At 61.7% G+C, this 27,526-nt stretch overlaps 1 protein-coding gene across 3 annotated transcripts; it reads left to right on the plus strand.

Moving 5' to 3' along the window:
* The first annotated feature begins 492 nt into the window (after positions 1 to 492).
* On the plus strand, positions 493 to 27,239 carry ACSBG1 (acyl-CoA synthetase bubblegum family member 1). Of its 3 annotated transcripts, XM_045448527.1 has the most exons (16): positions 496 to 660; positions 1,165 to 1,311; positions 3,704 to 3,802; positions 4,664 to 4,764; positions 12,980 to 13,200; positions 13,580 to 13,668; positions 13,857 to 13,977; positions 18,828 to 18,908; positions 18,991 to 19,140; positions 19,381 to 19,557; positions 20,167 to 20,348; positions 21,111 to 21,341; positions 21,819 to 22,036; positions 25,492 to 25,631; positions 26,142 to 26,388; positions 26,922 to 27,239. In XM_045448527.1, exons 2-16 carry the CDS (start codon positions 1,262 to 1,264, stop codon positions 27,005 to 27,007), a joined length of 2,193 nt encoding a protein of 730 aa, XP_045304483.1. In that variant the 5' UTR covers positions 496 to 660; positions 1,165 to 1,261; the 3' UTR covers positions 27,008 to 27,239. The 3 variants fall into 3 exon arrangements, with proteins under 3 accessions (XP_045304484.1, XP_045304483.1, XP_045304485.1); XM_045448528.1 differs by lacking the exons at positions 25,492 to 25,631; positions 26,142 to 26,388; positions 26,922 to 27,239 and adding an exon at positions 24,641 to 25,475 and having other exon boundaries at positions 493 to 660; XM_045448529.1 differs by lacking the exons at positions 496 to 660; positions 1,165 to 1,311; positions 12,980 to 13,200 and having other exon boundaries at positions 3,698 to 3,802.
* The last annotated feature ends 287 nt before the right edge of the window (positions 27,240 to 27,526 follow it).

Below are 27,526 nucleotides of genomic sequence, written 5' to 3' on the forward strand. Positions count from 1 at the left end.
GGGAGGCGTGGCGTCCGTCTGGCTCTGCCTCCCTCTGCGCACGGACACCGCGCCCCTGGGCTTGTGTGGGTGCCTCCTCGGGCCGTGGAGCCTGTCCCCAAGTCCCCGGCACGGGGCTGCGGGCAGGGCGCCAGGAGCCGACGCACACAGAGCCTGGGCACGGTCGTGCATTCCGGAACGGTTAAAAAGGCAAAACAAAACAGGACGAAAAGTTACGCTTCCGGCAGCCGCGGGGCCCAGGCCGGCCCAGGTGCAGGGCCCAGTGGCAGAGCGATGTCGCCCTGCCGAGGACCGCTGCCAACAGGCCGCCCGCCCGCCCCCGCAGGCCCCTCCGGGCCTTCCCACCTGCTTACATAAGGCCTGCAGGTGGGCCGCGCTGGGCCGGAGCCAGGTGGGTCGGAGGTGTCGGCCACGCCTTCCCCGGTGCCTCGGGCGGTCCGGGGCGGGTCCCCGCAAGCACGCCCAGCCTCGGCCGCCTCATTACCGGGAGCGCGGGCTCCCAGCTCTCGACGGCTGGCTTGGCCAACGGCGCGGGCACACGCTCCGGACCAGCCAACATAGAGGGGGACGGCCCGCTGGGCCCACGCGGCCCAGAGTCCTCGGCGCGGTCCTCTGCCTGGAAGCCGGGTCCCTAGAGAGCTGCCGGGACTGATCTTCGAGGTGAGACAGGCCACCAGGGGCGTGGGCCACTGTGGCGGGGGTCCGGGAGCCGGTGAGGAAGCTGCTACCCGGGCAGGCTGCGACCGACCGTGTGACACGGAGCCGGGCACCTGGAGGTGATCTGGCTCAGCTTCCAGCCTGGGCCTCTCAGGGTTGGGGAAATGGTTGGGCCACGCCCTGCACAGAAGACACTGGGTGTCCGGGAGCTGGGCTCTCTGAGCGCCCTGGGCAGAGGGACATCGGGAACAGTGTTGGGGCGGACTGCCAAGGGCGGTGAGGACTCTGCGTAGCAGGAGGCCTGGGGGTCCAGTCTCTTGCCTCGTCCTAGTGAGCGGGCCCGCCTGAGAGTAGAGACAGAGGCCTACGGCGGGTCGGTTTCTCAAGCTAGTGGCCTGTGGACTCAGGAGGCAGCAGATTAGAGACCGGTGCCAGGCCCGGAGTGGGTGAGCCCTGCCTGGGGCCCGAGCGGCCTCGGCCGTGACACGCGCTGTGTCTCTGTTGCAGGGCGGTCTGGTGGAGCGGGGCCTCCCCCGGGCTGATGAGTTCCCTGCGGTCCCGGCGCCGTCCTGGGTGAGCCAGAGGCCGCGGCCCCGCGGGGACCATGCCAGAGATGCTCCTGCTCAGGTCTGCCGGCTCCGTCCTGAGGACCGTGTAAGGAAGCAGGCCCCGCCTCCTCCACCGGCGCTGGACCCCCGGTCACTGCACTTAATCACCCTCCCAGTCGTACCAAAGCATTGTCTTCTCCTTACTCCCGGAAAGATCCGTGACGGCCCCGAAGTAGGAGGAGAGCAGACATGCACATGCACTTTGCAGGGCTCACATGTGCTCGTGACGCCACAGGGTTGACACGGAGCACCGGGGCTCACAGAGGTGCAGTGCCTTGCCCACAGTCACCCAGCTAGTGAAGCGAGCTGAACCCAGGCAGGCCAGTTCTGACGAACCTCAATGCTATATTGTCCAAGAAGGCATTTATTGAGCCCCTGTTGTGTACAGGACAGTGACCTGGCTGCTAAAGGCTGAAAGGGAAGAAAGACCCCAGAAATAGCCAGGCGATGCACCCCCGTCCAGGAGGGGCTCCCATGGGAGAGCCCATGGGCTTGTGTGTCTGCTGACTCCCGCTCTCCACGTCAGTGTGCCCCAGGGCCCAAGGACACACGGCCCACGGAGCTTACCAAGCTATGTGTGGCCTTCAGAGCCTAAACCTGAGTGTTCAAAGGCTGTGAGAGTGAGAGTGTTACAGATAATCCCTGAGGGCCCCCTGGAGGAGTTGCTGAATGAGGCTCAGTGGGCTCTCCCATCAGCACCTCTGGCAAGGCAGGAAGAGAAGGGAGAGACCACCTGACCAGAGATGGTCAGGAGAGGGAGCGCAGGCTCCCCAGGCCCCCGCCCAGCTCCCACCGTGCACGGTGTAGGCACGCCACGCGCCCTTCGAGGGCTTCCTTGCTCCCAGAGCCACTGGGCAGGTGCTAAAGACATTTGGTTTCTGTGTAAGAAGAGGGCTAGGTGCTTATGGGGTGTGTGAGGGCAGGAGTGTGGTGTTCCAGAAGGCCGGGAACACTGTGCTACCCACCTGCGTCGGGCCGGGGCGCTAATCACGGTGGCCCCACCTCACCTGAGGGTCCCTGAGTGGATCCCGGGGCCACGCTGTCCAGAGCACAGGAGTCAGAAGGGCCCGGGTGCGTGCGAGGGGTCAGAGCAGTGGGGACGCTTCGCATGTCACGTGCCCTCTTCTGAGGATGACGAATCCCACTCTGGAAGCTGTGCCTCTGGCTTACGGTCTGGGGACAGCAGGCTGGCTGGTCCAGCTTCGCCATGATGCACCCCAGGGTGCCCCCGGTGAGCGGCTGCCCCCACAGGAACGCAGGGAGGGTGAGCGATGATACAGCAGCGGCGTCCCCAACGCTGATATGGGGGCTGCAGCCACGCGGGAGGGCGCAGACCCCAGCGCGACAGGGCGTGGCTCCCTTCCCGGGCGTGTTCTGAGTGGACAGGACACCAGTTACTAGTTATGGCCCCGAGTGAGCAGGAACGTTATGGGAAGGTCGGGCTCAGTCGGTGGGCGAGGGTGACATCCCCGGAAAGAGATGGGATCTCAAGGGCTCTGGTGAGGGGAAGAGCGTGCTTTCCTCACTTGGAAAATTGGAATTTGGCCTTCTCTTAATTAGGCATCCGCTATCCTTCGGGCACAGGGCTTAGCGGCTGAGTGGGAACCTGTTGCCCGACGTGGGCCGTGAGCAAGGTGTCCCTGTCACGGCAGGCAGAGGCAGGGGACCCACTGCACCCTGTCACCGAGGGAAGGACAGAGCAGGATGGGGGAGTGGACGTCAGCACATCTGAGTCACGAGAGACTGGCCAAGGTCCCCAGCAAACAGAGGCTCTAGTCACGATGAGTATGTTTGGCTCCCGGCTTCCTTAGGCGGGCGTCTTCTCCTGTCGTCTGCGTTTCGCTGTTTTAAATGCAGAACCAGTTCATACAGATTTCATTAGCGGGGGAAATGTCTGTGCCTTTTGATGGCGAGGCTTTCCAGACTTGTCTGTGAGGAGGTGGCTCGGATGGCGAGCGATCACAGCCAGTGGCGGCCCCGGCCCGCCCGAGGGTGAGCTGCCCAGCGGGTGCTGTCAAAGGCCAACCCTCTGGAAGACGAGCGAGTCTTCGGGACGTGGCCGGGACAGCACGGACATTGCACCAAGTTCGTGGCACCCGCGTTGGGGCTCCCGGTGGGGGACCCTCATTCGTGTCTGCGCCCAGAGCTCGGGGCTGTTTGTATCAGTATAATGTGGAGGGGCCCCTCTGCGGCCCCAGAGTAATGGTGGTGACCAATGACCCACAGTCGGCTGGACAGGCTCCAAGCTCGGAACCCGCCGCCTGGTGCGGAAGCCCCACCCCAGAAATTGTATCCTTTCACCCCTCCGGTGGCTTCCCTGGGACAGGCCACCTTGCTCACACACAAGAAGGGGACCAACTCAGCCCCCACTCAGCCCCCTCGTCCCTACGCCCCTCCCTTCACCACCTCCTGATGTCTTTCGATTTAAAACCTATCAGGTTCTTAAGCAGACTGCCTCCAGGTGGGCCGGGGTGTGTTCGCAAACTTAGTTTGAACCTGCAGTACCGGCAAGAAGTAAGACCGAGTGTGACAAACAGGTAACTGGCCCGACAGCCTGGGAACTGGGTGGGGGTGGGACTAGCCCCACCCTGACGGGAGCCAGGGTCCTGTCCTCAGGGCTGCCGTGACCAGTTGTGCAGGCTGCAGGCTGCACAACTCCAGTAGGCACTGTTTGCATAGCCGATGACTGTGAAATGTGTCCCTGGAGTTGTGTGGGGTTACATTCCTGCCTGGCTGAGGTGTGCACTGACCTCCGTCTGCTCATCACCCAGGCGGTTGAGGTCTGGCCGGTTGAACCCTGAGGAGGAATGCTGCTGTGGATCAATAGGTTGACAACGGAGGCCCTATAACCCCTTGGGCTCTCTGGCTGGAAGGGAGATCATTGTCCAGGGCCACCATGCCTGGGAAGCGAGGAGGATGTGGGCCGGAGCTCTCTCGCCCACACCTGTCCTCTCCACTGGGGAAGGCATAGGGCACCCCGCACGCCCTCCTGGGGAGGAGAGGCCCGTGGGAGCCCTGGCACCGTCCTCAGCTCTGCTCTGAGCTTCTAAGCGTGACTGTTTTCAGTGCCCGAGGCCTGGTGGGTGTGGGGTGAGGAGGGGGGCCCCCGCTGGAGTCGTGCTCGGAGTCCAGTCCGGACGGGGACACCGAGTCCAGAGAGAGCCACACAACAGAGGAGTGTGCAGCAGCCCTCGGAGCCTGTGGGACAGGCTGGGTGGGCTGAGGGTGGCCCTACAGCCACTGAGGTCCTGTTCCCTGACCCCCACGAGGATGCAGAGCAGCCCGCGAGGCGGAGGGAGGCCGGCGGCACCCCCAGGTGCCGACGTGGGTGCAGGGCTGGCACCGGAGAGCCGGGCCAGGCCCCGAGGGCCTCACGTTGTTTCTCCCCTCCCCTCTAGCTCTCCGAGTGATGGGCAGGCGCTCTCCAAAGAGTCCCTCGGCCATGCTCTCCCGCTCTCGTCCCTGGAGAAGGCGAGGGGTGCCCAGCTGGATTGCTCAGGTGAGCGGCCGGGAGGCTGTGGGCTGCGGGCAGAGGCAGAGGCGAGCCGGGGGCCCAGCACACCCTTTCCTCGTGGCCGCGTCGGGGCCGAGCGCGAGGGAAGGCAGGGGGTGGTTGGGAGGGCCGCAGCGGGAGGCGGCGGGGCCTCCCCTGGGGCCGGGCTGCCGGGCCGCTGGGACCCGGTGGAGCCCCTGTGGCCTGCGGCGAGGCCGGTGGGTGGCAGCCAGCAGAGTCCGTGCGGAGGCTTGGAGAGTCATGTGCCCTTTTAAAGACTTTGACCCTCAGATAATTGCACTTCGAGGGAGGCAGAGTCACCATTTACCCCGAAGAGTCATCAAAACGGTAGTGACACAGGGCGTGCTCGTTTTTAATGGCTCACGGCAACACTGTGGCACAGCACAAGCTGGACGAGCACGGACACAGCGAGTGCCTGGCACGGAGGGTCGCCGTCTCCTGAGCTCTGTGCTGTCCGTGGGGTGGTCCCCTGTTGTCGTCTTGTCCCTGTCCGGCGTCACCTCTGGGGGGCAAAGAGCGGCCCGCCGAGGGCCGGGTCTTCCCGGGCTTGAGTCCCCCGGGCTCCCCAGAGCACCCCCACCCCCGGCCCGGGGCTTTGGTGGAAGCCTTTGTGGCGGGCGTATCTCTGTAGAATGATCTTCAGTCCGGGCCCACCTGGCGTCCTCCCCGTGGTCAGCTGAGGCGTGGGTTTCGGGGAGCAAGCCGCAGTGTGTGAGGTGGTGTTTGGACCCCTGGACGGGTGAGGGCGGAACCAGGCGAGAGGTGGAAGGGGAGGCCCGGGGCCCCCTCCCCCAGACTGCCTCTGGCCTGGCTTTCCCGGGCGGGGGGACGGGCCTGGTGGGAGGACAGAGGCAGGGCGAGGTGGAGGTCGCCATGCCCGTTGGAAGAGACGCGAAGAGGCGTAAGGAGGGCGGGTTCCTTGGGCGCCCAGGGCCGCCTGGCTCCCTGCGGAGCGAATGCCGGTCGCCTCCGCCGTGGGGCGCCTGCTGCCATCAGACAAGCTGCTCCTCTCCCAGGCCGAGCATCGCCGGCCAGAGGGGTCTCCTGGCACCGTTTCTGTCAGCGGGCACCGGGAGGAGCCGCCCCATGGGACCCGGCGCTGCCCAGGGCACTGCCGGGCAGGCCTCCTGAGCCCCCACGGGCCTGGCGTGCGGCTCGTGCTCGGCCCAGCCTCCCCTGTGCAGCCCCCGTGTCTCTGGGGAGCAGCTACGGAGACGCGCCCGGCCAGGTGCCAGCCTGCTGCCAGGCGCGGGGCGGTGCGGGGGGGGGGGGGGGAGGGCTTCTCTCCAGACTCCCAGGCCACTTGAGGAGCCCGGCTCTCGACTCCCGGGGAGGGGGCGGGAGCCTGTGCTTCTCTCTGGAAGGTTGGGGAAGGTGCTGGCTGCGTGGGAGCCTAAGGGGCGGGGCTTGGAGGCTACCGCCCGGATTGAGCCCTGAGAGGAGGGCGGACTTCTGTTGGACTTGTCCCCTGGGCTGGGCTTTGTGCCGCTGGCACTCTTCACCTCGTCTTCAAAGCAGCCCTGGGGCGGGCACTTTCGCATTCCCGTTTGATGGAGGAAACCATCTCAGAGAGGCCCCGTGAGTTTCTCAGAGTCACACAGCTAGTGAGAAGTAGAACTCTCAACTGGCCATGCTGCCTCTTTGGGCCTTGGGGACAGTACGGTCCCCTCCAGGCCTGGCCAGCCCCTGCCTCCCCTCCAGCTAACTGCTGGGCTAGCAGCCCCCCCTGGGCGTCTTGCCTTCAGGAGTGAGCGTCCACCTGGGTCTCCTTGAGTTCCCAGAAGCTTGAAGGTCCCCAAGCCCCTGTCCAGGCTAGGCTCTGAGCTGGTGGTGGGGGTGGGGGGCGGGAGCCCCTGAATAGGGCCACAGAGCTGCCAGAATCTGACCCCTACACAAAGGCAGCCTTGTGCCAGGGCCTGGAGACACATTGCTTTCTAGTTCTTTCTAGCTGAGCACAAACCTCCAGCTGGAGCAGGGCAAGGCCAAAACCCCAGGGAAGGGGAGGAGGGCAGGGGAGAGCAGCTGCTGGGGACGGGGCTTCTTCCCCATACCCGTGCTTCCTAGGAACCCCCCACACCCACTGGGGAGCTCTGGTGCTGGGGGATTCTAGCCCCGTGAAGCCCCTGGTGGGTCAGGGGGTACACAGGGCCCCGCTCAGTCTCTCAGTCTTGCCGTCCCCAGATGCTCAAGGTCATGGCTTCTCTTTGGCTGCAAGGAGACAGATACCACCCTTGACCTGGGGAGCCCACAGCCTGAGGCTGGGGACAGTGGGAGGCAGAAGACAGCTCAGCTGAGCCTGGGGTGGGGGTGGGGTGGGGGTGGGGAGGGGATGGGAGGGAAGGCTTCCCAGAGAACAGAGGACACTCGAGCGGGTAGATCCTTACCTGAGAAGCGGGAACAGTGGGAACCCCAGCCTCCTCAACCCCAAAACAGTGCAGCCTCTGGGGATCCTTGTAGAGACTTTTCCTAATCATATGTCCAGTTGTGTCCAGGTCAAGTGTGGATCAGAGGCTGTGTCCAGGCCCAGAGCTGCTCATTGCTTTCCCCCAAGGTGCTGACAGGGCGTGTTCACAAAGGAGGGGCCAGGAGGCTGGGCTCGAACCTAAAACGACACAAATGCAGCCTTGGGCAACTGGGCTCCAGCCCCCAGGGTGCCCCTGAAGGTGGTCTCTGTGGGGCTGAGAAGTCTCTGGGTCTTCCAGAGGGAGGAGACCTCTGTCAAGGCTGGGGGCGCCTGCAGGTGTCACTGGGTGTCAGGCAGGGACCCGGGGACCAAGGCGCCATGCAGCTCCTGCCTGGACATTGTCCGGACCCCACCTGGATGTTCCTTACCTGGCTATTCCCTGCCCAGCCCTGCCCGTGCGTGTCAGGTTGGGGCGCCCGTGCCCTAGGGCTCCAGGCTGAGCTGCTCCCACCCCGGGCCCAGACCTCTCTTCTCTCCAGCCGGTGGAGACCAGCTCAGGGTCCCCTGTGCATTTCCGGAGCACGTCCACCGCCGTGTCCCCAGAGCCCCTGTCAGCCCGCCCCAGCCCCGCCCTGCAGATCCAGATTGCAATTCAGATGGGGAAACGGAGGCCCAGGGAGCCCAGGGTTTCTCCGCTTAGTGGCCACAAGTCCACAGCCCCTGGCCCTCGGGCTACCAGGCGGAACGGGTGTCTCCCCTGAACCACTGAGAAACCTCAGACACCGTGGAGCCAGCACTCCATTCTAGTGTGTTCCGTACGAGGGCTAGACAAACCGTTCTGTCCCAGGCCGGCCTTCCTTATCTGCAGTCACGTCCTTCTCTTTCTCTTATACTTCCCCTAGAGTGCCTGGCATGGGGTGGGCGGTTTCCAAGGGCCCGTGTGGAGTGGGAGTGTGCCGGCTCTAGTCCGTGACTGGCCTCTGTGGCAGGGACACCAGGGTCCAGTCAGAAGGAGCATTCTTGGAGAGAGACCTGTCCCTGGCCGAGAACCACCTTTCTCCTAGGGCCAGCGTACCCCTCCATCTGTACAACAGGCCACTTCCCACAGAAAACATCCCTGGGGCCTCTCCTCTCTGAGTTCTCCTCCCCAGACAACTGAGAGTGATTTCCTCTGCTATTCAGATGCTGTTATTCCAGAGTCCCAAGGAAAATAGCTCCCTGCCTGCCCAGCCACCCCCTGAATAATGGGTGATTGATAACGTCAGGCCGTCAGGCCGTCAGGCCTAGGGAGAGAGACAGGAGGAGGAGGGAGAGGAGGAGGAGAGGGGAGAAGGAGGAAGGGGGAAAGAGGAGGGGGGAGGAGGAGGGAGGAGGAGGAGGGAGAGGAGGAGGAGGGGGGAGAAGGAGGAAGGGGGAAAGAGGAGGGGGGAGGAGGAGGGAGGAGGAGGAGGGAGAGGAGGAGGAGGGGGAGGAGGAGGAGGAGGGGGAGGAGGAGGAGGAAGGGGGAAAGAGGAGGGGGGAGGAGGAGGGGGGAGGAGGAGGGAGAGGAGGAGGAGAGGGGAGAAGGAGGAAGGGGGAAAGAGGAGGGGGGAGGAGGAGGGGGGAGGAGGAAGGGGGAGGAGGAGGAGGGAGAGGAGGAGGAGAGGGGAGAAGGAGGAAGGGGGAAAGAGGAGGGGGGAGGAGGAGGGAGGAGGAGGAGGGAGAGGAGGAGGAGGGGGGAGAAGGAGGAAGGGGGAAAGAGGAGGGGGGAGGAGGAGGGAGGAGGAGGAGGGAGAGGAGGAGGAGGGGGAGGAGGAGGAGGAAGGGGGAAAGAGGAGGGGGGAGGAGGAGGGGGGAGGAGGAGGAGGGAGAGGAGGAGGAGAGGGGAGAAGGAGGAAGGGGGAAAGAGGAGGGGGGAGGAGGAGGGGGGAGGAGGAGGGGGGAGGAGGAGGAGGGAGAGGAGGAGGAGAGGGGAGAAGGAGGAAGGGGGAAAGAGGAGGGGGGAGGAGGAGGGAGGAGGAGGAGGGAGAGGAGGAGGAGGGGGAGGAGGAGGAGGGGGAGGAGGAGGAAGGGGGAAAGAGGAGGGGGGAGGAGGAGGGGGGAGGAGGAGGGGGGAGAGGAGGAGGAGAGGGGAGAAGGAGGAAGGGGGAAAGAGGAGGGGGGAGGAGGAGGGGGGAGGAGGAGGAGGGAGAGGAGGAGGAGAGGGGAGAAGGAGGAACGGGGAAAGAGGAGGGGGGAGGAGGAGGGGGAGGAGGAGGGGGGAGGAGGAGGAGGGGGAGGAGGAGGAGGGGGAGGAGGAGGAGGGGGAGGAGGAGGAGAGGGGAGAAGGAGGAAGGGGGAAAGAGGAGGGGGGAGGAGGAGGGGGGAGGAGGAGGGGGGAGGAGGAGGAGGGAGAGGAGGAGGAGGGGGAGGAGGATGTGGAAGAGGGAGGAGAAGGAGGTGGAGGGAGAAGGGACGGGGGGAGGAGGAGGAGGGAGGAAGAGGTGGAAGGGGGAGGAGGAGGGGGAGGAGGAGGGAGAAGGGCAGGCAGGCCCTGGGAAAGCCCACCCGCAGCACTCAGCGCTCACCCTCTGCCTCGTGCTCTGGGCTGTGGGCTGCATTGTTTGCTGGCTGGGTTCTCTGTCACTTGAATGGCTGGTTGCCTTTTGGAGCTGGGTCCAGCCGGGATCCAGGGCGCCTTCCTGGGTGACAGGGACCGTGATTGGGTCCTGGCCGTGCCCTTGGCTGTTACTGTAGCAGTGAGCTTGGTTGGGTCTGGCAGATCTGTGTCCCTGTGAACTTCAAGGTGGGGCGTGGACAGCTCGGTCGGTAGAGCATGTGACTCTCGATCTCAGAGTCGTGAGTTCGGGCCACACGTTGGGGTGGAGCCTACCCTAAAAGAAGAAAAAAAACGAAAAGAATAAAGGACTGGCAGGTCACCCTGACTTCATGTGTCTCTGCCATCAGCCTGGGGACCACATGGCTTGTGTCCCTCCCTGCTGCTTGGTTCCGGGCGGCCCACCCCGTGGCAGAGGGTCAGGGGACTCGGCCACCCTTTCTCCTCCCTCAACAGCATCCCCAAGGGAACGGACTGTGGCCCTCCCAGGCCTACACCCGTTCACTGACCCGCCTCTGGGTGCAAGGCAGCCCCCAGGACGGACTGAGGTCTTGTCCCACTTCTGCCCCTACCCTGCTGTGACCTTGGCTATCCCTGCCTCTCCGGGACTCAAGCCTTCTCACTCTGACGTGCTGTGTGGGAATTTGCGACTGGCCCTCTAGCCCCCAGCTAAAGTTCTGTCTGTCGGTATCCCTAATGGGTGGCACACGTGTTACCACCAGGGGGCGCTTGCAGGGGCGCGGAGTCTAGGGGAGGAAGGGAGAGGTTCCCGAGGCCGAGCGTGGGAGCTTTGTGACGCTCACGCACATGTCTGCACTTGTGACGCACACTGTCCACCCGATGTCCTCCTGTGGATGTTTCCTGGTCGTTAAACGTCCTTAAACACTTTGTTTTAATGGCCACCGAGAGCCCAGGGCGTGGCCACACCCTGGTGGATCCCCAGCCCCGTTGGACATCGGTGACCACAGTACTGTCTCTGTATCTCTGCTTGGTTCCCGTGGGCGCGTCCTGGAAGCGTGATTTCTGGCTCAAAGGTGACTCCGTCTTGGAGCCCGTGACGTGTGTCACCCGCTTGCCCCCAGGAAGGTTGCGCCAGCTCACACTCCCACCCTGCACAGCACCCTGCCCGGCAGTGAGTGTCGTCTGGGTGCCTGGGGACATCTCTGCTGCTTCACGCTTTCCACTTTGGGAGAGACCCAGGTCAGCAGGCTGGTGGTGGGTCCGGCGGCTTCAGTCCCAGCAGGCGGTCGTGAGGACAGGCAGGGAAGGAAAGAGCCCAGGAGGTGGCCAGGGGCTCCGCTCCCCGCCTGCCGTGGCCTCCGTCACCCTGTAGGCCAGCGCGCCTGCCCCAGACAGCGGCCTCTGGGGCACAGTGGCCTCGCGGGCCTGGTTCAGGGCCTGGGCTCTGTGCCCAGTCCTGCGGTTGGGGGACACGGCTGGGGTCCACGGCTCAGGCTTGTGGGCACGTGCGTCCCTCCGAGTGCTCCGTCCACCTTGCTAAGAACAGGGCTTCTGACTCAAGGTCCAGAGACTTCTGTTTGGACAGAGATAAGGCTGAGCGGTGGAGGCACGTGGAGGTGAGGGGACAGGGGGGAGCGTGAGACACCCCAGGCTCGGAGATGCTCTGTCTTCCTTCTGGGCAGCCGGCACCGGAGGCTGAGGCCCCGAGCTGTGGCAGGTGCACCAGAGGATGCTGAGCAGGTCAGGGCCTCCCAGGCCTGCAGGACGGGAGGCCCCCGTGCGTGGTGGGGGCAGGGGGGCCGAGCACCGCTCAGGCTGGCCGTGAGGAAGGGGGCGGGCCGAGGTCACAGGGGCCAGGAGCCCTTTGGGGAGGGCCTTCCTAGAAGCCACAGTGTGGACACAACCCTGTGGTCAAGTGGGAATCATGGGAGGCCCTCGAACAGGTCAGATCTGGGTTCAGAAAGGTCACTCCGGGAGCCCCAGAACATGGGGAGAGGCAGTGGCCTCAGGTGACAGCTGTCCAGGATCGCGGCTCCTGAGGCTTCTAGGACTTGGGCAGGAGGCAGGACAGTCCTTTCCCAAAGGAGCTGGGGTCAGCACGGGCCTGTGGGTCAGAAGCCCAGCTTTGCCCCCAGCCGGAAGCTGCTCCCCGGCCTGCTTCCCATGGGCTCTGCAGGGACGGAACAGAGGTTGTGACAGAAGACACGCACCTCCACTGGGCACGAGGCAGGTGCTCGGGAAGCAGGACCTCTGACCACAGGGGAGTGACTCCGGGGGGTGAGACGAGGGGCTGGAGGTGGAGCCCCGGGCCCCGCCCCTGCACAGAGACAGAGGGCCCTTCTCTCCTCCTTCCCCTCTGTCCTCCCTCGAGCGGGAGCGCGGGTGCCGTGAGGTGAGGCCGCTGACGGGGAGGGGGGTCCGCGCCGGGTGCAGGAGAGCAGAAGTTAGATGAAGGAGCTCGAAAATGTCCCCCAAAAGTCCAAAAGCTTTTCCCTTCTGATCCAGTGAACACTTCTAGAACTCTGTCCCTCGGGGAGCCTAGAACGAGGGTGAAAGCTGGGAGCCGTCTGAGTGTCGGGGGGGGGGCGGGGGGGGCTGAGATGTGCTCCACCAGGGACTTACTGGGGTCACAGAACTGAGGATGGGTGACCTGGTCCACACAGTGTTTTCTAGAAGTGTGAGCCGACATTTACAACTCCCAGACGTCGGGTGAGCCTTGGTATCCATTCCCGCCAGGCGGCAGCTTCCTAGGCCGAGGGCGGCCTCCCCTTCAGCGGGGCCATGCCCCCCAGTCCCCGCCACTCCTGTTCCTCCCTGACACAGAGGCTGGGGTGAGGCCGGGCACTGTCCTGGTCTTTACCAGAAACAAAGACACAGAACGAGGCTCAGATCAGCCCCTCGGAGGACTGCCATTCTTGTTGCTTTGAGCTTCTGTCCAGCCGGTCTGTCCCCGGCCCGTTCTCAGGAGGCAGAGGCAGGACCTCGGGATCTGAGGGAGCCCTGCCTTGGGACAAGTTCCAGCTGGCATGACGGCGGGAGCAGACGCAGGGGCCTCCGCGTCTCCGAGGCCTCCACCTCCTCGCTGCATCCCTAAGCCTTGTCCGTGCTTCGGGGCCGTCAGACCTCCTCCTCCGGGCAGCCTCCCGCCTACCCCGATCCCTCGCCTGTCTGCCGGCGGCCAAAGCGCTTTCGGGGCCCAGGGGCCCCGGGGGGGGGTGACCCTGGGCCGGCGTGATCCCAGCCGCCGTCTCCCCCTGCAGAGGAGCCGCTGTGGACCACCCGGGCTGACGGACGCGTCCTCCTGCGTGTCCACCCCGCCTGCCCACAGCCGCCCTACACCGTGCACCAGCTGTTCCACGAGGCCCTGGGCAAGTACAGGGACCTCAGCGCCCTGGGCTTCAAGCGCCGGGGCGTGTGGGAGCACATCTCTTACTCCCAGTACTACCTGCTGGCCCGGAGAGCCGCCAAGGGCTTCTTGAAGGTGAGGGCCCCTCCCCAGACCCGCCCTCCAGCTCTGGGCCCCCGGAGGCCTGCTGCCCGACCCCCGCCTGACAAGCCTTTAGAAATGATCCCTGCGGAGCCCCCGACACTTTTTGGGTGGGTGCGGTGGGCCAGGCCCCGTTCTGAGGGGTTTACCTTTACTGAGCCCTCATCACCCGCCGGGCACTCAGCACTGACTTTTCGTCTGTGCTCGCGTTCGGATGAGCGGGGCCGCCTGGTGTGCTGGGCGGGAAGGGCCCGGGGTGCCCTCCGACTGGGTGCCTGGGAGGCTGGTCCCTGCGCTCTGGAAGGGGCCCCGCTGGGCGTGAGAGGCCCCCTTCTGAGCCGGCTGACCGGGCCTGTCTGCCTTGGTCCTGGAGCTCGGCCTGGAGCGGGCCCACAGCGTGGCCATCCTTGGCTTCAACTCCCCGGAGTGGTTCTTCTCGGCGGTGGGCACGGTGTTTGCGGGGTGAGTGGCTGTGGGTGGGGCAGGGTCTCTGGTGGGTCGGGGGTGGGCCGAAAGTGGAAGGAGGGTCGTTTCCTCTTTCCCCAACTTCCCCTTCCTCCCGGGGGCCCCCTCTGCCTGTCTGGGCCCTCCAGGGCAGGGGCTGGGCCTCTGCACTGGCTCAGACAGGACCCCTCCCGGGTCTCCCGCAGGGGCATCATCACGGGCATCTACACCACCAGCTCCCCGGAGGCCTGTCAGTACATCGCCCACGACTCCCGTGCCAACATCATCGTGGTCGACACACGGAAGCAGCTGGAAAAGATCTTGAAGGTCTGGGGGAGTGCGGAAGTGGGCTCGGGGGCCCCGGGCCGGGTGTCCTTGTAGACCTCCAGCTTACGAAGGGCTTTTCCCTCCCTCCCTCCCGGGCCCCTCCCCCTCATCCTCCACGGCAACCCCACGTCACACACATACACGTACAACAAGACAGGGCAACGGGGACCCATCCACTCGCCTGGTCGGGCCGCTGAGGCCCAGAGTTAGGAAATGTCCACCCCAGGTAAAATTTGCATCATGCAAGCTTCCGAGCAGACCAGGCCGCGAGAGTGTGGCCGGCCCTCGTGTGCTGGTCCCACGGGTCGTGTTCCGTTGTGCAGTGGGCCAGTCTGCCTCTTTCGCTGAAGTCTTTGAAGCAAATCTCTGGCATGAACTCGTGTCCCCCCTGAGTATTTCAGTAGGCGTGCATTCTCCACGAGCACACGAAACGTCTCTCACACGATCCCGGTGGCCTCACCAGCCGCCCGCCGCAGGGCCGTTTTGACATCGGTGCCTTTGAATCAGGACACGAAGCGGCCACAGGCCGTGTGTGGCCATGTCTCTGTCTTTAATTCAGAGCAAAGCCCAGGCTGGCCGGCCGGCAGCGTCCTTACCTGGGAACCTGCTTGAAATGCAAACCCCAACCCGCTGCGTCTGACACCGGGGGCGTGGGGCCCCCGCACGCTGTCCTGAACACGCCTGCCGGGCGGAGGGTGGGGGGCGCGGCACGGGACCACACGTGGGGGCTGTCGCCGTCAGCCTGCGGCAGAAGCCGGGTCAACGGTCCCGGGCAGCGTCCCGAGACCCGATTTATCTGCTCTCCTCCTCTCCCTCAACTTCTGGCGGCGGGGTCGGGGGCGGGCACTGCTCCTCCACCGTGACGGTCCCCACCAGCCTTTCTCCACTGATGGTCACCACCGAGTGGAGGCAGAATGTCGGTTTTCTAATTCACCAGCTGGGACTTTTCTCCAGACAGAGAGCTGTGTCTCACTGCCTGGGGCACTTTGCCACCGGAAGCCCCTGTTTGTACACACGTGTGGTGGGCAGGATGACGCGGTGTCTCAGCGACTGCTCCCTCTGCACGTCTGAAAGGACACGCGTCGGCGACGTTAACGTCGGCGTGGCTGATGGCTTCATCGTGTGTGTCCTTGTCGATTTTCTCTTTGTTCCACCGAAGACCAGGGCCGAGAGCTGAACCCCCCGTTGTGATTGTGGATTTGTCCGTTTCTGCTGTCGGTTCCATCAGTGTTGGCTTCGGGGATTTTGCAGTTCTGTTACATATATACCTGCGTGGAGTTGTGTGTCCCCTCAATTCAGTAACCGCTTTGTCGCTAAGAAACGTCCCTAAAGAGGAACATTCTTGTCCCAGAGCTACTCTGTCTTATGCTGCGAGAGCCACCCCAGAATCCTTGTGATTAGTGTTTGCACGGTGTGTATTTCTGCTTTATTTTACCTGGAACCTATCGGGTCCTTAGGTTTAGAGCAAGTCCCCCGTAGACGGCACAGACTTGGGTCCTGCCTTTCTGTCCCACCGGACAAACTGTAAATCGACCAGTTTGCTGCTCCTACGTGTCCTGTGCTTTGTCCCTTTTCTCCCCTTCCCGGGGTTCTTTTGGATTGAGTTTTTTATTTTTACTTTATCTTGTTTTTTGGTATTCCGTTTTCTCTCCAGTGGCTACTTAGCTCCCCCTCTTTGCTATTACGCTAGGGGTTCGCCTTTGCCTTTTTAACTACGCACGGTCCACTTTATTACACGATCTATACTGCCACCTAGTGTCAGGCCGTACTACTTACCATCACACGACTACATTGCTTCACATGTAACGCGGGAATCTTGCAACAACACACTTCCTCCTCCCCCGTCCTTGGCGCTGTTTGCAACGTACTTCTGTAAGGTTATAAACCCTACAGTACACTGTTTTGAACACAATTAAAATTTTTTTTAATTGTTTATTTTTGAGAGACAGAGACAGAGTGCAAACAGGGGAGAGGCAGAGAGAGGGAGACACAGAATCTGAAGCAGGAAGCAGGCTCCAGGCTCCGAGCTGTCAGCACAGAGCCCGGTGCGGGGCTCAAACCCACGAGCTGTGAGATCATGACCTGAGCCGAAGTCGGATGCTTAACCGACTGAGCCGCCCGGGTGCCCCACAGACATTTTGAAAGAAGGAAAAATGTCTTTCCTATTTACCCACGTTTGCCACCTACAGTCCGCATTCCTTTACGTGGATACATGTTTGCATCTGGTGTCATCTCTGCCTTAGGAGTTTTCTTCTGGGCGCCTGGGTGGCTCGGGCAGTGAGCATCTGACTCTTGACCTCAGCTCAGGTCATGCTCTCAGGGTCGTGAGTTCAGGCCCCGTTCTGGGCTCTATGCTGGGCGTGAAGCCTACTTAAAAACAATTTTTTTTTTTTCTTGTAACACAGATCTGATGGTTACACATTCTCTCAGCCTCTCTTTGTCTGCAAACATGTTTATTTCCATTTTTTCAAAAGATATTTTCATGTAGTTTAAAATTCTGTGATGACAGGGTTTCTTTCATTCTTTTAGCCTTTTAAAGAGTCCATTCCAATGTTTTTAACTTACATAGTTTCTGGTGAGAAGTCTATTATTTCATATGTTTGTTCCTCTCCGTATATTTGGGTATCTTGATTCTTTGGCAGCTTCTATTTATTGATGTTTTTTGGCCTCTTGTTTTTGTTTTAATTCCAGCACAGCTAACATTCAGTGTTATGGTAGTTTCAGGTGTACAGATAATGACTCAGCACTTCCCTGCATCACCCGGTGCTCATCGGGACGAGTGTCCTCCTTCCCCATCCCGTTTCCCTGTCCCCCACCCCTGCCCCTTCAGTAACTGTCAGTGAGCTCTCTGTAGTTGAGAGTCTGTTCATTGGTTTGCTCCTCTCTTATTTCCCTTTGCTTGTTTGGTTTCTTAAATTCCACGTATGAGTGAAATCATAGGGTATTTGTCTTTCTTGATTTATTTTACTTAGAATAATACTGTCTAGCTCTATCCATGTTGTTGCAAATGGCAAGATTTCATTCTTTGTTTTAAAAATATTTTTATTTATTTTTGAGATAGAGACAGAGCCTGAACAGGGGAGGGGCAGAGAAAGAGGGAGACACAGAATCGGAAGCAGGCTCCAGGCTCTGAGCTGTCAGCACAGAGCCCGACGCTGGGCTCGAACTCACAGACTGTGAGATCATGACCTGAGCTGAAGTCGGACGCGCAGCCGACTCAGCCACCCAGGCGCCCCGATTCTTTTTTTTTTTTTTTTTTTAAGTTTATTTATTTATTTTGAGAGAGAGAGAGAGTGTGTGAGCAGGGAAGGGGCAGAAAGAGAGGGAACCCCAAGCAGATTTTGCACTGTCAGCACAGAGCCTGACTCAGGGCTTGAACTCACTAACCATGAGATCATGACCTAAGCTGAGATCAAGAGTTTGATGCTCAAATGACTGAGCTACCAGGTGCCCCACGATTTCATTCTTTTTGATCATCGAGTAATACTCCCTCATATATATACGTATATATATATACCACATCTTTATCCATTCATCCCTAGATGGACATCTGGGCTCTTTCCATACTTTGGCTGTCGTCGATAGTGCTGCTGTAAACATGGGGGTGCGTGTGTCCCTTCGAAACAGCACACCTGTATCCCGTGGATCAATGCCGAGTAGTGCGACTGCTGGGTCATAGGGAAGTTCTATTTTTAGTTTTTGGAGGAACCTCCACACTGTTTTGCAGAGCGGCTGCACCAGCTTGCGTTCCCACATACAGTGCACGAGGGGCCCCCTTTCTTCTCTGGCTGCTTTTAAGATTTTTTCATCATCGCTGGTGATCAGCGTTTGATTACGTTGTATCTTGGTGTGGTTTTCCTTTGTTTATCCTGCTTGGGGTTCGTTGTGAGTCTTGAACTGGTGGGTTTATAATAAAATGTGGAAACTTCTCAGGCTGCTTTTCAATTTTCAGAAAAAAATTTCCTGGGACTCCAATTACATGTATGTCAGGGGTCTTGATGTTCTCCCGTAGGTCGTGTTTTTCCAGGATTCTTTTTTCTCTCTGAACTTTACTTTGAGACTCGTGTTTGGCCCTTCTGGGCCGGTTTATATGGTCTTCACCCTCAGACTAGGTTAGCTCCAGCGCTCAGATCTGACCTTTCCAGGTTTCCGCTCTGCACGGCAGGGGCCCTGCATCCTGCTGACAGATACGTGGATGGTTCTGGCCCCCGTGGCCTCCCGTGGTCCTCCAGCTCCCTGGTGGTTCACTCTCTGCCGTGCACACTGGCTCAGCCAAGGACTCGGGAGGACAGAGCCCCTGACTACAGATTTCTAGAACTCTCTGTCTCCACAGTGTCTCCTCGCTGGTGTCCAGTCCCATGGCCTTCCTGAACTCTGGGCTCTGTTAACCTCCACTCAGCAAGATGACCAAGTTCTGTTCTCCCTCTGTCCCTCTCTCTGTCCTCCCATCCCCTCTGTCCCCTACTTTGTCCCCCCCGTCTGCCCCCCAGTCTGTCCCCTCCCTCTCTGTCCCCTCTGTCCCTCCTCATCCCTCTCTCTGTTCCTGCCCCGGTCTGTCCCCTCCCCTCTGTCCCCTCATCGCTGTCCCCTTTGTTCCTTCCTATCCGTCTCTGTTGTGGGATGAACCATACTTGGTTCAGCCAGCCCCTGGGGTGCTTGGTTCCCTCCTGAGGGGACAGCTATGCACGAAGGGTGGCCAGCATCCCCGTGGGTCACAGGTCAGAGCCAGGGGACCCAGCGACCACAGTGCCTGCCGGGCAGACTGCAGCGACCACAGTGCCTGGAGACGGGGCTCTTGTCAGCGGGTAACTTTCTTTAACGAGACCCCATTGTGTTTCCCGTCCACACAGATATGGAAAAACCTGCCACATCTGAAGGCCGTAGTGACATACAGAGAGGCCCCTGCAAGGAAGATGGACCGCGTGTACACCGTAAGGGTGGAGGGCCTGGGGACGGGGGCGCCCAGCCAGCGGCCCAGCTGACCGAGTGCCCGCTCTCCCCGCCTGGCTGCAGATGGACGAAGTCATGGGGCTGGGGGACGAGCTGCCGGAGGAGACCCTGGACGCTGTCATCAGCGCCCAGCAGCCCAACCAGTGCTGTGTGCTGATCTACACCTCGGGCACCACCGGAAGCCCCAAGGGCGTGATGCTGAGTCAGGACAACGTAGGACGGGGCCCAGATGGGTGGGCGCGGCTGCCGGGGGACGTTGCTCTGGCCCCTCAGCTCAGGGGCCCGGGAGACATAGGACAGCCCGTGGGTCTGCGGCCCGCCCGCACCGAGCCCAGCAAAGGCGAGGAGGGGGGCAGGGGAGGCCTGTCCTGGGAGCTCCCCGCAGAGATGTCCCCAAAGTAGCCGAAGCCCCGGGGTGAGTCTTCCTGCCGGGGCCGTCTGCCCATCCTCCAGATCACGTGGACGGCGCGTTACTGCAGCCAGGCCGGTGACATCCGGGGGGCGGAAGTCCAGCAGGAGGTGGTGGTCAGCTACCTGCCGCTCAGCCACATCGCCGCGCAGATCTACGACTTGTGGATGGGCATCCAGTCGGGGGCGCACATCTGCTTCGCCGAGCCTGACGCCCTGCAGGTCAGTCCGCTCGGCCCGTGCACCGTACCCCCTGTCCCCCCCGAGCGCACGTGCTTGTGAGCATCTGTCACATTTCCTTTGGTGGCCATCGGCATGGCCCGCGAGGCCAACAAGAAGGGACTGACTGCCGAGGTTACACAGAGGAGAGGGCCAGAGTGGATGGGCGGGTCCACGCGCCATTGAGGACAGGCCACAGACGGCCACAGCCCTGCTTCTCAGTCCCATAAACTACACCCATGCTGTGAAAACTCCCATTAACCGTGAGGAGCTGCCCCCCGGCCCCCCCGGCCCCCCGCAGCTCACTGGCCCTGAGCGGTGTCCCTTGTCGGCTCCTAAACTGGTCCATTGCTTCGGGGGGTTCGACGGTCACGTCTGGGGGATAGAGCCGCCCCCAGGGCTGGGAGGGACCCAGGAGTTTCGAGGCCTCTGGCCACGTGACCAGGAGGGTTGGCAGCATGAGCACACAAGGCGGGTCGTGTGCAGATGTACGTGTCCACGTGTGGGCGCCCGTGTGGGGCCTGTGTGCAGGACGCCTCGGAGGTGTGCGCACAGACTCGGGTGTGGGGGCTCCTGGCACTGACCGCAGGCCCCCCCTCTGGCGGTGGACAGGGGAGCCTGGCCAACACGCTGCGGGAGGTGGAGCCCACGTCCCACCTGGGGGTGCCTCGGGTGTGGGAGAAGATAATGGAGCACATCCAGGAGGTGGGGGCTGGGTCCGGCTTCATCCGGCGCAAGCTGCTGCTGTGGGCCATGTCGGTGACCCTGGAGCAGAACATGACGTGTCCCAGCAGGTACCACGAGGGCCGGGACAAGGGGACAGGAGGCCGGGTGGGGGCCATGCGACCGTGGATGGGACACGCTGGGCTCATCCTGGGGACCCCGGTGCGGAGGCCCTGGCAGGTGCTGGGCGTGAGACCTCCGTCACCGCATCTCTGTGCTCTGAGTGGAGGGACCAACTTGCCCCGTCTGGGGTGGCATTCACCTCCCCGGAGCGGCTCCTGGGTCTCCGGAGGGGTTTCCTGACTTCAGTAGGTGTCTGGGGAAGGGGTCACACTGACGAGGGCTTTTCCAGCCTCCAAGTGACCACTCAGAGGTCACCCCACTGCCTCTGACCACTCATCACATTCCCACAGGTGCCGTGGGAGGGTCAGTGGCATAAACCTGGCCTGTGCCGATTTAGAAACAGTTTCCATTACTAGTGAGTCTGCGAAACGGTATCGCGTCTCATGAGACACGTACCTGTGTGCAACGACAGCTTCATTTGCACAGACACGGAGCGTGAATACGCATGAACGACTCACTCGTGGGCTTCAGACGGGGTCAGACATGTGTCTGCTCGTGTGTCCACGCACACGTGCTTCGCGTCTCTGCGCGTACGTGCGTGTGCGCCTGGACACAGCTGAACCTGTCTGACCTCCGGGCTCAGGACGTATCACACCTGTGTGTGTGTGCACGTTCACAGGTGGCCAGGCCGCCGTGCGCCCACCAAATACTCACCTTTTTCATGTGAGCGTGTGGCTCTTCCTGTGGACTGTTCTCCTTCCCCCCACCAGTGACCTGAAGTCCTTCAAGGCCAGGCTGGCAGATTACCTGGTGCTGGCCAAGGTCCGCCAGGCGCTGGGCTTTGCCAGATGTTGTAAGAAGTTCTACGGAGCAGCCCCCTTGACCACAGAGACACAGCAGTTCTTCCTGGGCCTCAACGTCCACTTGTATGGCGGCTACGGCCTCAGCGAGACCTCAGGGCCCCACTTCATATCCAGCCTCTCCAACTACCGCCCCGGCAGGTACACGCGTGCCCGTGTGCCCGTGCTCATACCCCGGGGGATCTTGAACAGGTTCTGACGGAGGGACTTCCCTCCCTCCAGTAGGGTGGGGGTGTGTGGGAGGGGGTCCCCCCAAGGCTGATGGCCCGGGCTCCACTGGGCGGGGGGTTGGGGGACGGGGCCAGCCCCCCGGTAGGGGGTGAACGGAGGGTCACCTGCTGTGCCTCGAGACCTCCCCTCCCTGCCGGCCCATCACAGGGCTTGACGTTGTGCATTGGGACTCCATTCATTCGTTCGTTCGCTCATTCATTCATTCACCTTAAAGCTTCTTATTGGCGTTGGCGCCCCCTCAGCTCTAAGTCCCCTGTTGCAATACACAAATCCTGGGAGGGGACACCTTCTGGCCGTCGGCCAAGAATGAGGAGCTGGGGGACCCGGGGGCTCCCAGGTGAGGCCTGACCCTGCCCTGAGGCGCCGTCTCCCTCTGACCGCCCCCAGCTCCGGCAAGGTGGTGCCAGGCTGCCTGGTGAAGCTGGTGAACAAGGACGCGGAGGGCGTCGGGGAGATCTGTCTGTGGGGCCGCAACATCTTCATGGGCTACCTAAACATGGAGGACAAAACGAGCGAGGCCATCGACGCCGAGGGCTGGCTGCACACAGGCGACACCGGGCGGCTGGACGAGGACGGCTTCCTCTTCGTCACTGGACGCCTCAAAGGTGAGCTCCGCTGGCCGGCCTCGTGGCTGCAGGCGTGGGGGGCGGGGGGCGTACTGCCTGCGCTGTTTGTGCCCCGAGTACGGAGCGCATGTTAGGTTCCTGCACTTGGGCTGACATCGTTTTATTTACCCCGACTTCCCAATGATGACACCCAGAGAGGTTAAGGAACTTGTCCAAGGTCACTCAGCTAGTAAGTGGTGGAGCTGGGATTCAGACTTCTTAAAGAAACAAGGCAAGTCTTTCCAGAAGATGCTGGGGTGTAAATATCACGTATTTTTACACGCAAACACGGGGATGATATCGAGAACACAGATTGGATATAAAATTTAAAATAAAACACAAGACCTCAAATTTCCCACGACGAACGGGGCCCTCCCAAGGAGGAGAGCTGGGGACTTCCGCGGAAAAGGCGCTTTGCCCACTTGGCCCGAGGGGACGTAATGCCCAAACACATCCCTGTAGGAACCCCCACCCGTTTCCTGGGGAAACCGGCTCCATGAGTGGATCTCTCCAAGGCAGGGGTGCCATCGGGCCGGGCTCTGCTGGCCATAGAGGGCGGGCTCTCGGCCGAGTCTGGGCGCCCAGGCTGCGAGCTCCCTGCTGCAGGGGTGGACTGACAGCGCCCTCTAGGGCTGAGCTTGGTGATGGCGGGGGAAGGGTGCAGTGTGGTTGGAGGTCAGCGCCCAGCATCACCGCCGAGAAGCCCGCCTGTCCCACGGCGTCACCGTCAGGGGCTGGTCTGCCCGCCTGGACTCGCACCAGCTCCCCGAGTATCTTTGTGACACGGCCAGACGTCCACGTGAGGCCGTGGCCTTCCTCTGTGAGACGGTGCTGGCTACCAACAGGCCTGCTGCCTCCAAAAGCCCTCCAAGATTTCGAGTTTGGTTCCATCGGATCTACTGACTGATGTGGTGAGAACGTATATCTCTTTGCCACACTGAGTTCCGATCCGTAAACGTGGTACCAATCGCTCAACACTGGACAAACACGTCTGAAAACATGAATGAGACCATTTTGTGGGAAAATGCAACTACTGGCAGAAAAGATAGTAAATTTAAACAGACCGGCTCCCATGGAAACAATCGTGACTGGCCCCTCCCCGCCCCCCGCCACACACATACACAAAAGACAAAACGCAGAGACCGGCAGGTGTCCTGAGGAATCCCCATGACAATTCAACTGTTTTTTGGGCACAGAAAAGAAGGAAAAAATCCAAATTTTTGGTGAGGTGAGTATAACATTGATACCAAAATCTTGAAAAGGTTGTATTTAAAAAGAAAACTGTGGACCAAAGACGTTCATGAGCATCTATGCTAAAATCCTGCATAAAATACTCGCAAACAATGTCTGCCAGCACATTAAAAAAATAACCCATCATAACTAAGTGGGATTATTCTGGAAATGCAGGGATATGTGTTAAGAGAACCTTAAAAGTTTTATCATCTGCACATATGTTGAAAAGGTATTTCACAAGAATCGTTAATGTCTTCATTCGTGGAAAAAAGCACGGGATAAAACCAGAAATGGATGACCACTTGCTTAGCATAATGAAGCCAGAAGCCAGGAGCAGGACCGGATGCCCACCATCCACATCCCGCAGCGTTCGTGGTGCCGGCCACGGCCGCGGGACGGAGAGCCAGCTCCCTAAGGAGGGTGACAGCACCGCGCACACGGAAAGCCAAGACCACCACCGGGAACCGTGGCTTCCGTTTGCATGGCGATTTAGAAGGACCGCGGAAGAAACTAGTCCATCTATGATCACAACAGAGAGGATAAAACATTTACGCTCAAAGAACGGAGCCCACGTGACTACTGGAGGAAAACAGAAAAACAGAGAAATTCTGTGTCGTGTCGGGAGGCGGGAGGTCTGTGGCTCCAACCATGGGAGCCGTGAAAAGGGACTAACAAACTTTCACGACATTACAGACAGAACGAACCAGTGGGCAAACCACCACGAGCAAAGGCGGGCGACGAAGCTGGGAAAGTGTCCGCAGCCCCCGTGGTGTCAGTCGGGGTCACACGGTCCAGTTTAAACAAGGACCCTGTGTATCCCTCGGCATCCTTAAAATTTTTTTTTAATGTTTACTTATTTTTGAGAGAAACAGACAGCACGAGTGGGGGAGGGGCAGAGAGAGAGGGAGACACACAATTTGAAGCAGGTTCCAGGCTCTGAGCCGTCAGCACAGAGCCCGTCGCTGGGCTCGAACCTGTGAACCATGAGATCGTGACCTGAGCCGAAGTCAGGACCCTTAACCGACTGAGCCCCCGGGTGCCCCCCGCCCTCCGTGTGCTCACACTGAGGTCTGTCGGCAACGTTCACAGCGTGCAGGTATTTGCACGCCTCTCCTTAGATTTGCCCTGAGTATTCTATCGCGGGTGCTGTCGTAAATAGCATCGCACACAATCTGCGTTCTGCTTGCCTGCCGAGGGCACACAGGCTGCTTCCGCGCCCTCCTGGGGTGGCGGGGCCTCGACGAGTCATGTGACTCTGCTGGCTTGTGTGTTCCTTCCAAACCTTCAGGGGCACGGTCGGATGGTCTTCAAATAAGGACAGTTTCGTTCCTTCGTTCCTTTCCTGTATCTCTCTTGCCTCTGCGCCGGCAGGACGCCTGGAGCCGCGTGCGGTGAACGGACGTGGGGACGGCGATTGTCCTGTGTTGTTCCTGATCTCGGGAGGGACACTGTCAACATTTTATCCTGGAGTGTGTTTCGCGTGGGGTCTTGGGGGGTGTTCGTCTCCATGCCGTTGGCGAGGGTTTCTAGCGGGTGCTGACGGCGTAAGACACAGGTGGGGGTGAGCGGGTGGTCGGGGAAAGCGCAGGAAGGCAGGGGTGGTGAGGGACGCCCACTCTCGCTGCCCTAGACACGCCCGGCCTGACGGCTTCCTCCCCGGCCGTCCTCTGTGCCACGGCCCGGTGAGCTCGCTGCAGCCAGGGGCTGTCTCGTTCTTCTCCTCCGCCCGACGTCAACAGGGGGCCCGCACACAGTGTGGCTGATTCCTCTGTGTCCAACTAGAACAGGGGGCACAATCCAGCTAGAGCAGTCCAGGGGTATTCAGTAAGGGTCCGCTTACCCCCACCTGGCCTGGCGGGAAGAGACCAGAGCACTGAGTGCCAGCACCTGCTCGTGCACGGCCCGCCGCAGGACGAGGGGCGGACGCTGTGAGAGCAGCTTAGACGAGGGAGGGCCAGCGTGGACGAGGCGGGGGGCCTCCCGAGCTGAGCGGCCCTCGGAGAGCAGGCGGTGCGCTCTGGACTGCTGGGGAGGGGAGGGCGTTTGGGAAGGGGGTAGGCGAGTCAGAGGTGCTTCCGAGGGTGTGCACCGCCCCCCCACCCCCACCCCCACCCCGCGCCGGCTGCACCTCCCCAAGTGGCCGGTGTGGCTTCCAGGGGCCGTGGCCCCGGCTTGGGTCCTGGACTAAAGCCTGTGCCGGGGGCCTGGCCCTGCCTCCCCAGAGATAATCATCACAGCCGGAGGGGAGAACGTGCCCCCTGTGCCCATCGAGGATGCCGTGAAGATGGAGCTGCCCATCGTCAGCAACGCCATGCTGATCGGGGACCAGAGGAAGTTCCTGTCCATGCTGCTCACCTTGAAGGTGCGTCTGGGCGTCTGGCTCGGGAGGGGCGGCGGACTGGGGTCCGGCCCCGGCAGAAGGCATGCCCGGCTGGGACACGCGTGGGGTCTCGTGACTATACTCTGGGACGACCTGTTGGCTACCTGCACAAGGGGTGGTGTAGCTTGCGGGAACACGCTCTGCCCTGCGCACCGCCCCCAGCCCCGACAACTGACAATGTACTGCTGTGACCGTCCCTCTGTCCCAGCGCTGCCCCGCTCACGTGCTCAGAGCCCGGGGTGCCGACGTACAGGAGAAGGTCCCTGTTTTAGACCGTGGTGTGCTGGCCAAGGGCCGTGCGGTGTCATCCCACCACGGGCTCCACGCACCATGGGCCCCGCACAGCCGGGCTGGGGTCCTACCCACCGCTGGGCCACCTTTCGGGAACAGCTCACAGTGAGCCACATCCTTGGCCCCAGCAAACCCTCCTCCAGATGGGCTCGCGTCTCACGGGGCGAGGCCCGCGCCGGCTCTGACCTCTGGCTTATTCAGTGCACGCTGGACCCAGACGCCTGCCACACGACGGACCGCCTGACCGAGCAAGCCGTGGAGTTCTGCCGGCGGGTGGGGAGCAGCGCTACCACCGTGTCTGAGATCGTGGGGAGGAGGGACGAGGCCGTGTACCGGGCCATCGAGGAAGGGATCCAGAGAGTCAACAGGAAGGCAGCCGCCCGGCCCTACCGCATCCAGAAGTGGGCCATTCTCCAGAAGGACTTCTCCGTGGCAGGGGGAGAGCTGGGTAGGGGCTCCCTTGTTTGTCCCCACTACTCCGGGGGGGCCGTGCGGGAGGACACAGCCGGCCAGGGGCGTGGGCTGGCGGACCCACAGATCGGTTCCAACACGACCCTTAACTCTGCTTCGACCGTGGGACCATTTCCCCTGAAATCACAATGGGACCCGCGGACCGACACTGAGGCCCTACTGGCGCCTGGGCTGGGGCCAGCTGGCTCCCAGGGGGGGCGAGACCACCGGCATCTCCTGTGAAGTCAGGGGCGGAGCCCCCCCGCGGGACAGCCCACAGACCAGAGCAGGCCTCTGGTGCCGCCTCAGCTGGATGCAGGGGCCGCTCTCCGCTGCGGCACGCTGGGGTGTCCGCCCCGGGGCGGGTGGGAGCGGCTTCCCCCGGGAAGTGCCCTCCGAGCCATCGAGGCCGAAGCGGGGTGTAAGCACTCGGTACCGCTGAGCTGCCGTCAGAGGCGCGGATCCCCACGACACATCTTCCCGGGTTTCTCCGAGCCCGGGCCTCACCCCTCCTTCCACTCGCTCTGCCAGGTCCCACGTTGAAACTGAGACGGTTCACGGTCCTGGACAAGTACAAAGACGTCATCGATTCCTTTTACCAGGAGCAGAAAAAGTGACAGGGGGACATCCTCCCAGCCTCTGCCGAAGACGGCAGGCCTCCCGGGGACATCCCGAGCTCCAGGTCCCCTTCGGTCTGGGAGGTCTCCAGGTCAGGGTGAGGCAGTGACGCTTTGCCGACGGCAGCTGACAATTCCAGGAAGCTTCGCGTGTGGGTACTTTTCGTTTTCAGCATTGCCTTTTGTTCAGGTGACACGTGAGCTTGGCTCTCCCCCTGGAGCTGACCAGGGGGGGGGACACGGGTCCCGGCCCGAGCGCCAGGAGGATTCAAGGGCTGCAGCAGCCGGGCCGGGGCGCAGGCCGTGCACAGGGGGAGGGCGGCCCAACCGCTCCGCGTGGGCAGGAAAGCCCGGTCAGCGCCTCCTGACGGCCGGCTTGCCCTGGATCTAGCGGGCGCTGCCGCTCGGGCACCAGGCCGTCCCGTGACTCGCACCTGCCGACTGATCTGATGCTTGATAAAACTGCAGCTGCCTACGTGATTGTACGGAGAGCGAAATTTGAATATTAAACTATTCAAC

The sequence above is a fragment of the Leopardus geoffroyi genome, chromosome B3, assembly GCF_018350155.1.
Source record: "Leopardus geoffroyi isolate Oge1 chromosome B3, O.geoffroyi_Oge1_pat1.0, whole genome shotgun sequence".
NCBI lineage: Eukaryota > Metazoa > Chordata > Mammalia > Carnivora > Felidae > Leopardus > Leopardus geoffroyi.

Coding starts and splice junctions, on each gene's coding strand:
- ACSBG1 (XM_045448527.1), top strand. CDS start 1,262: ATGCCAGAGATGCTCCTGCTCAGGTCTGCCGGCTCCGTCCTGAGGACC. Junction 3,803..4,663: donor AGACCGAGTGTGACAAACAG/GTAACTGGCCCG, acceptor CCTCCCCTCTAG/CTCTCCGAGTGATGGGCAGG. Junction 19,558..20,166: donor CCGAGCCTGACGCCCTGCAG/GTCAGTCCGCTC, acceptor GGCGGTGGACAG/GGGAGCCTGGCCAACACGCT.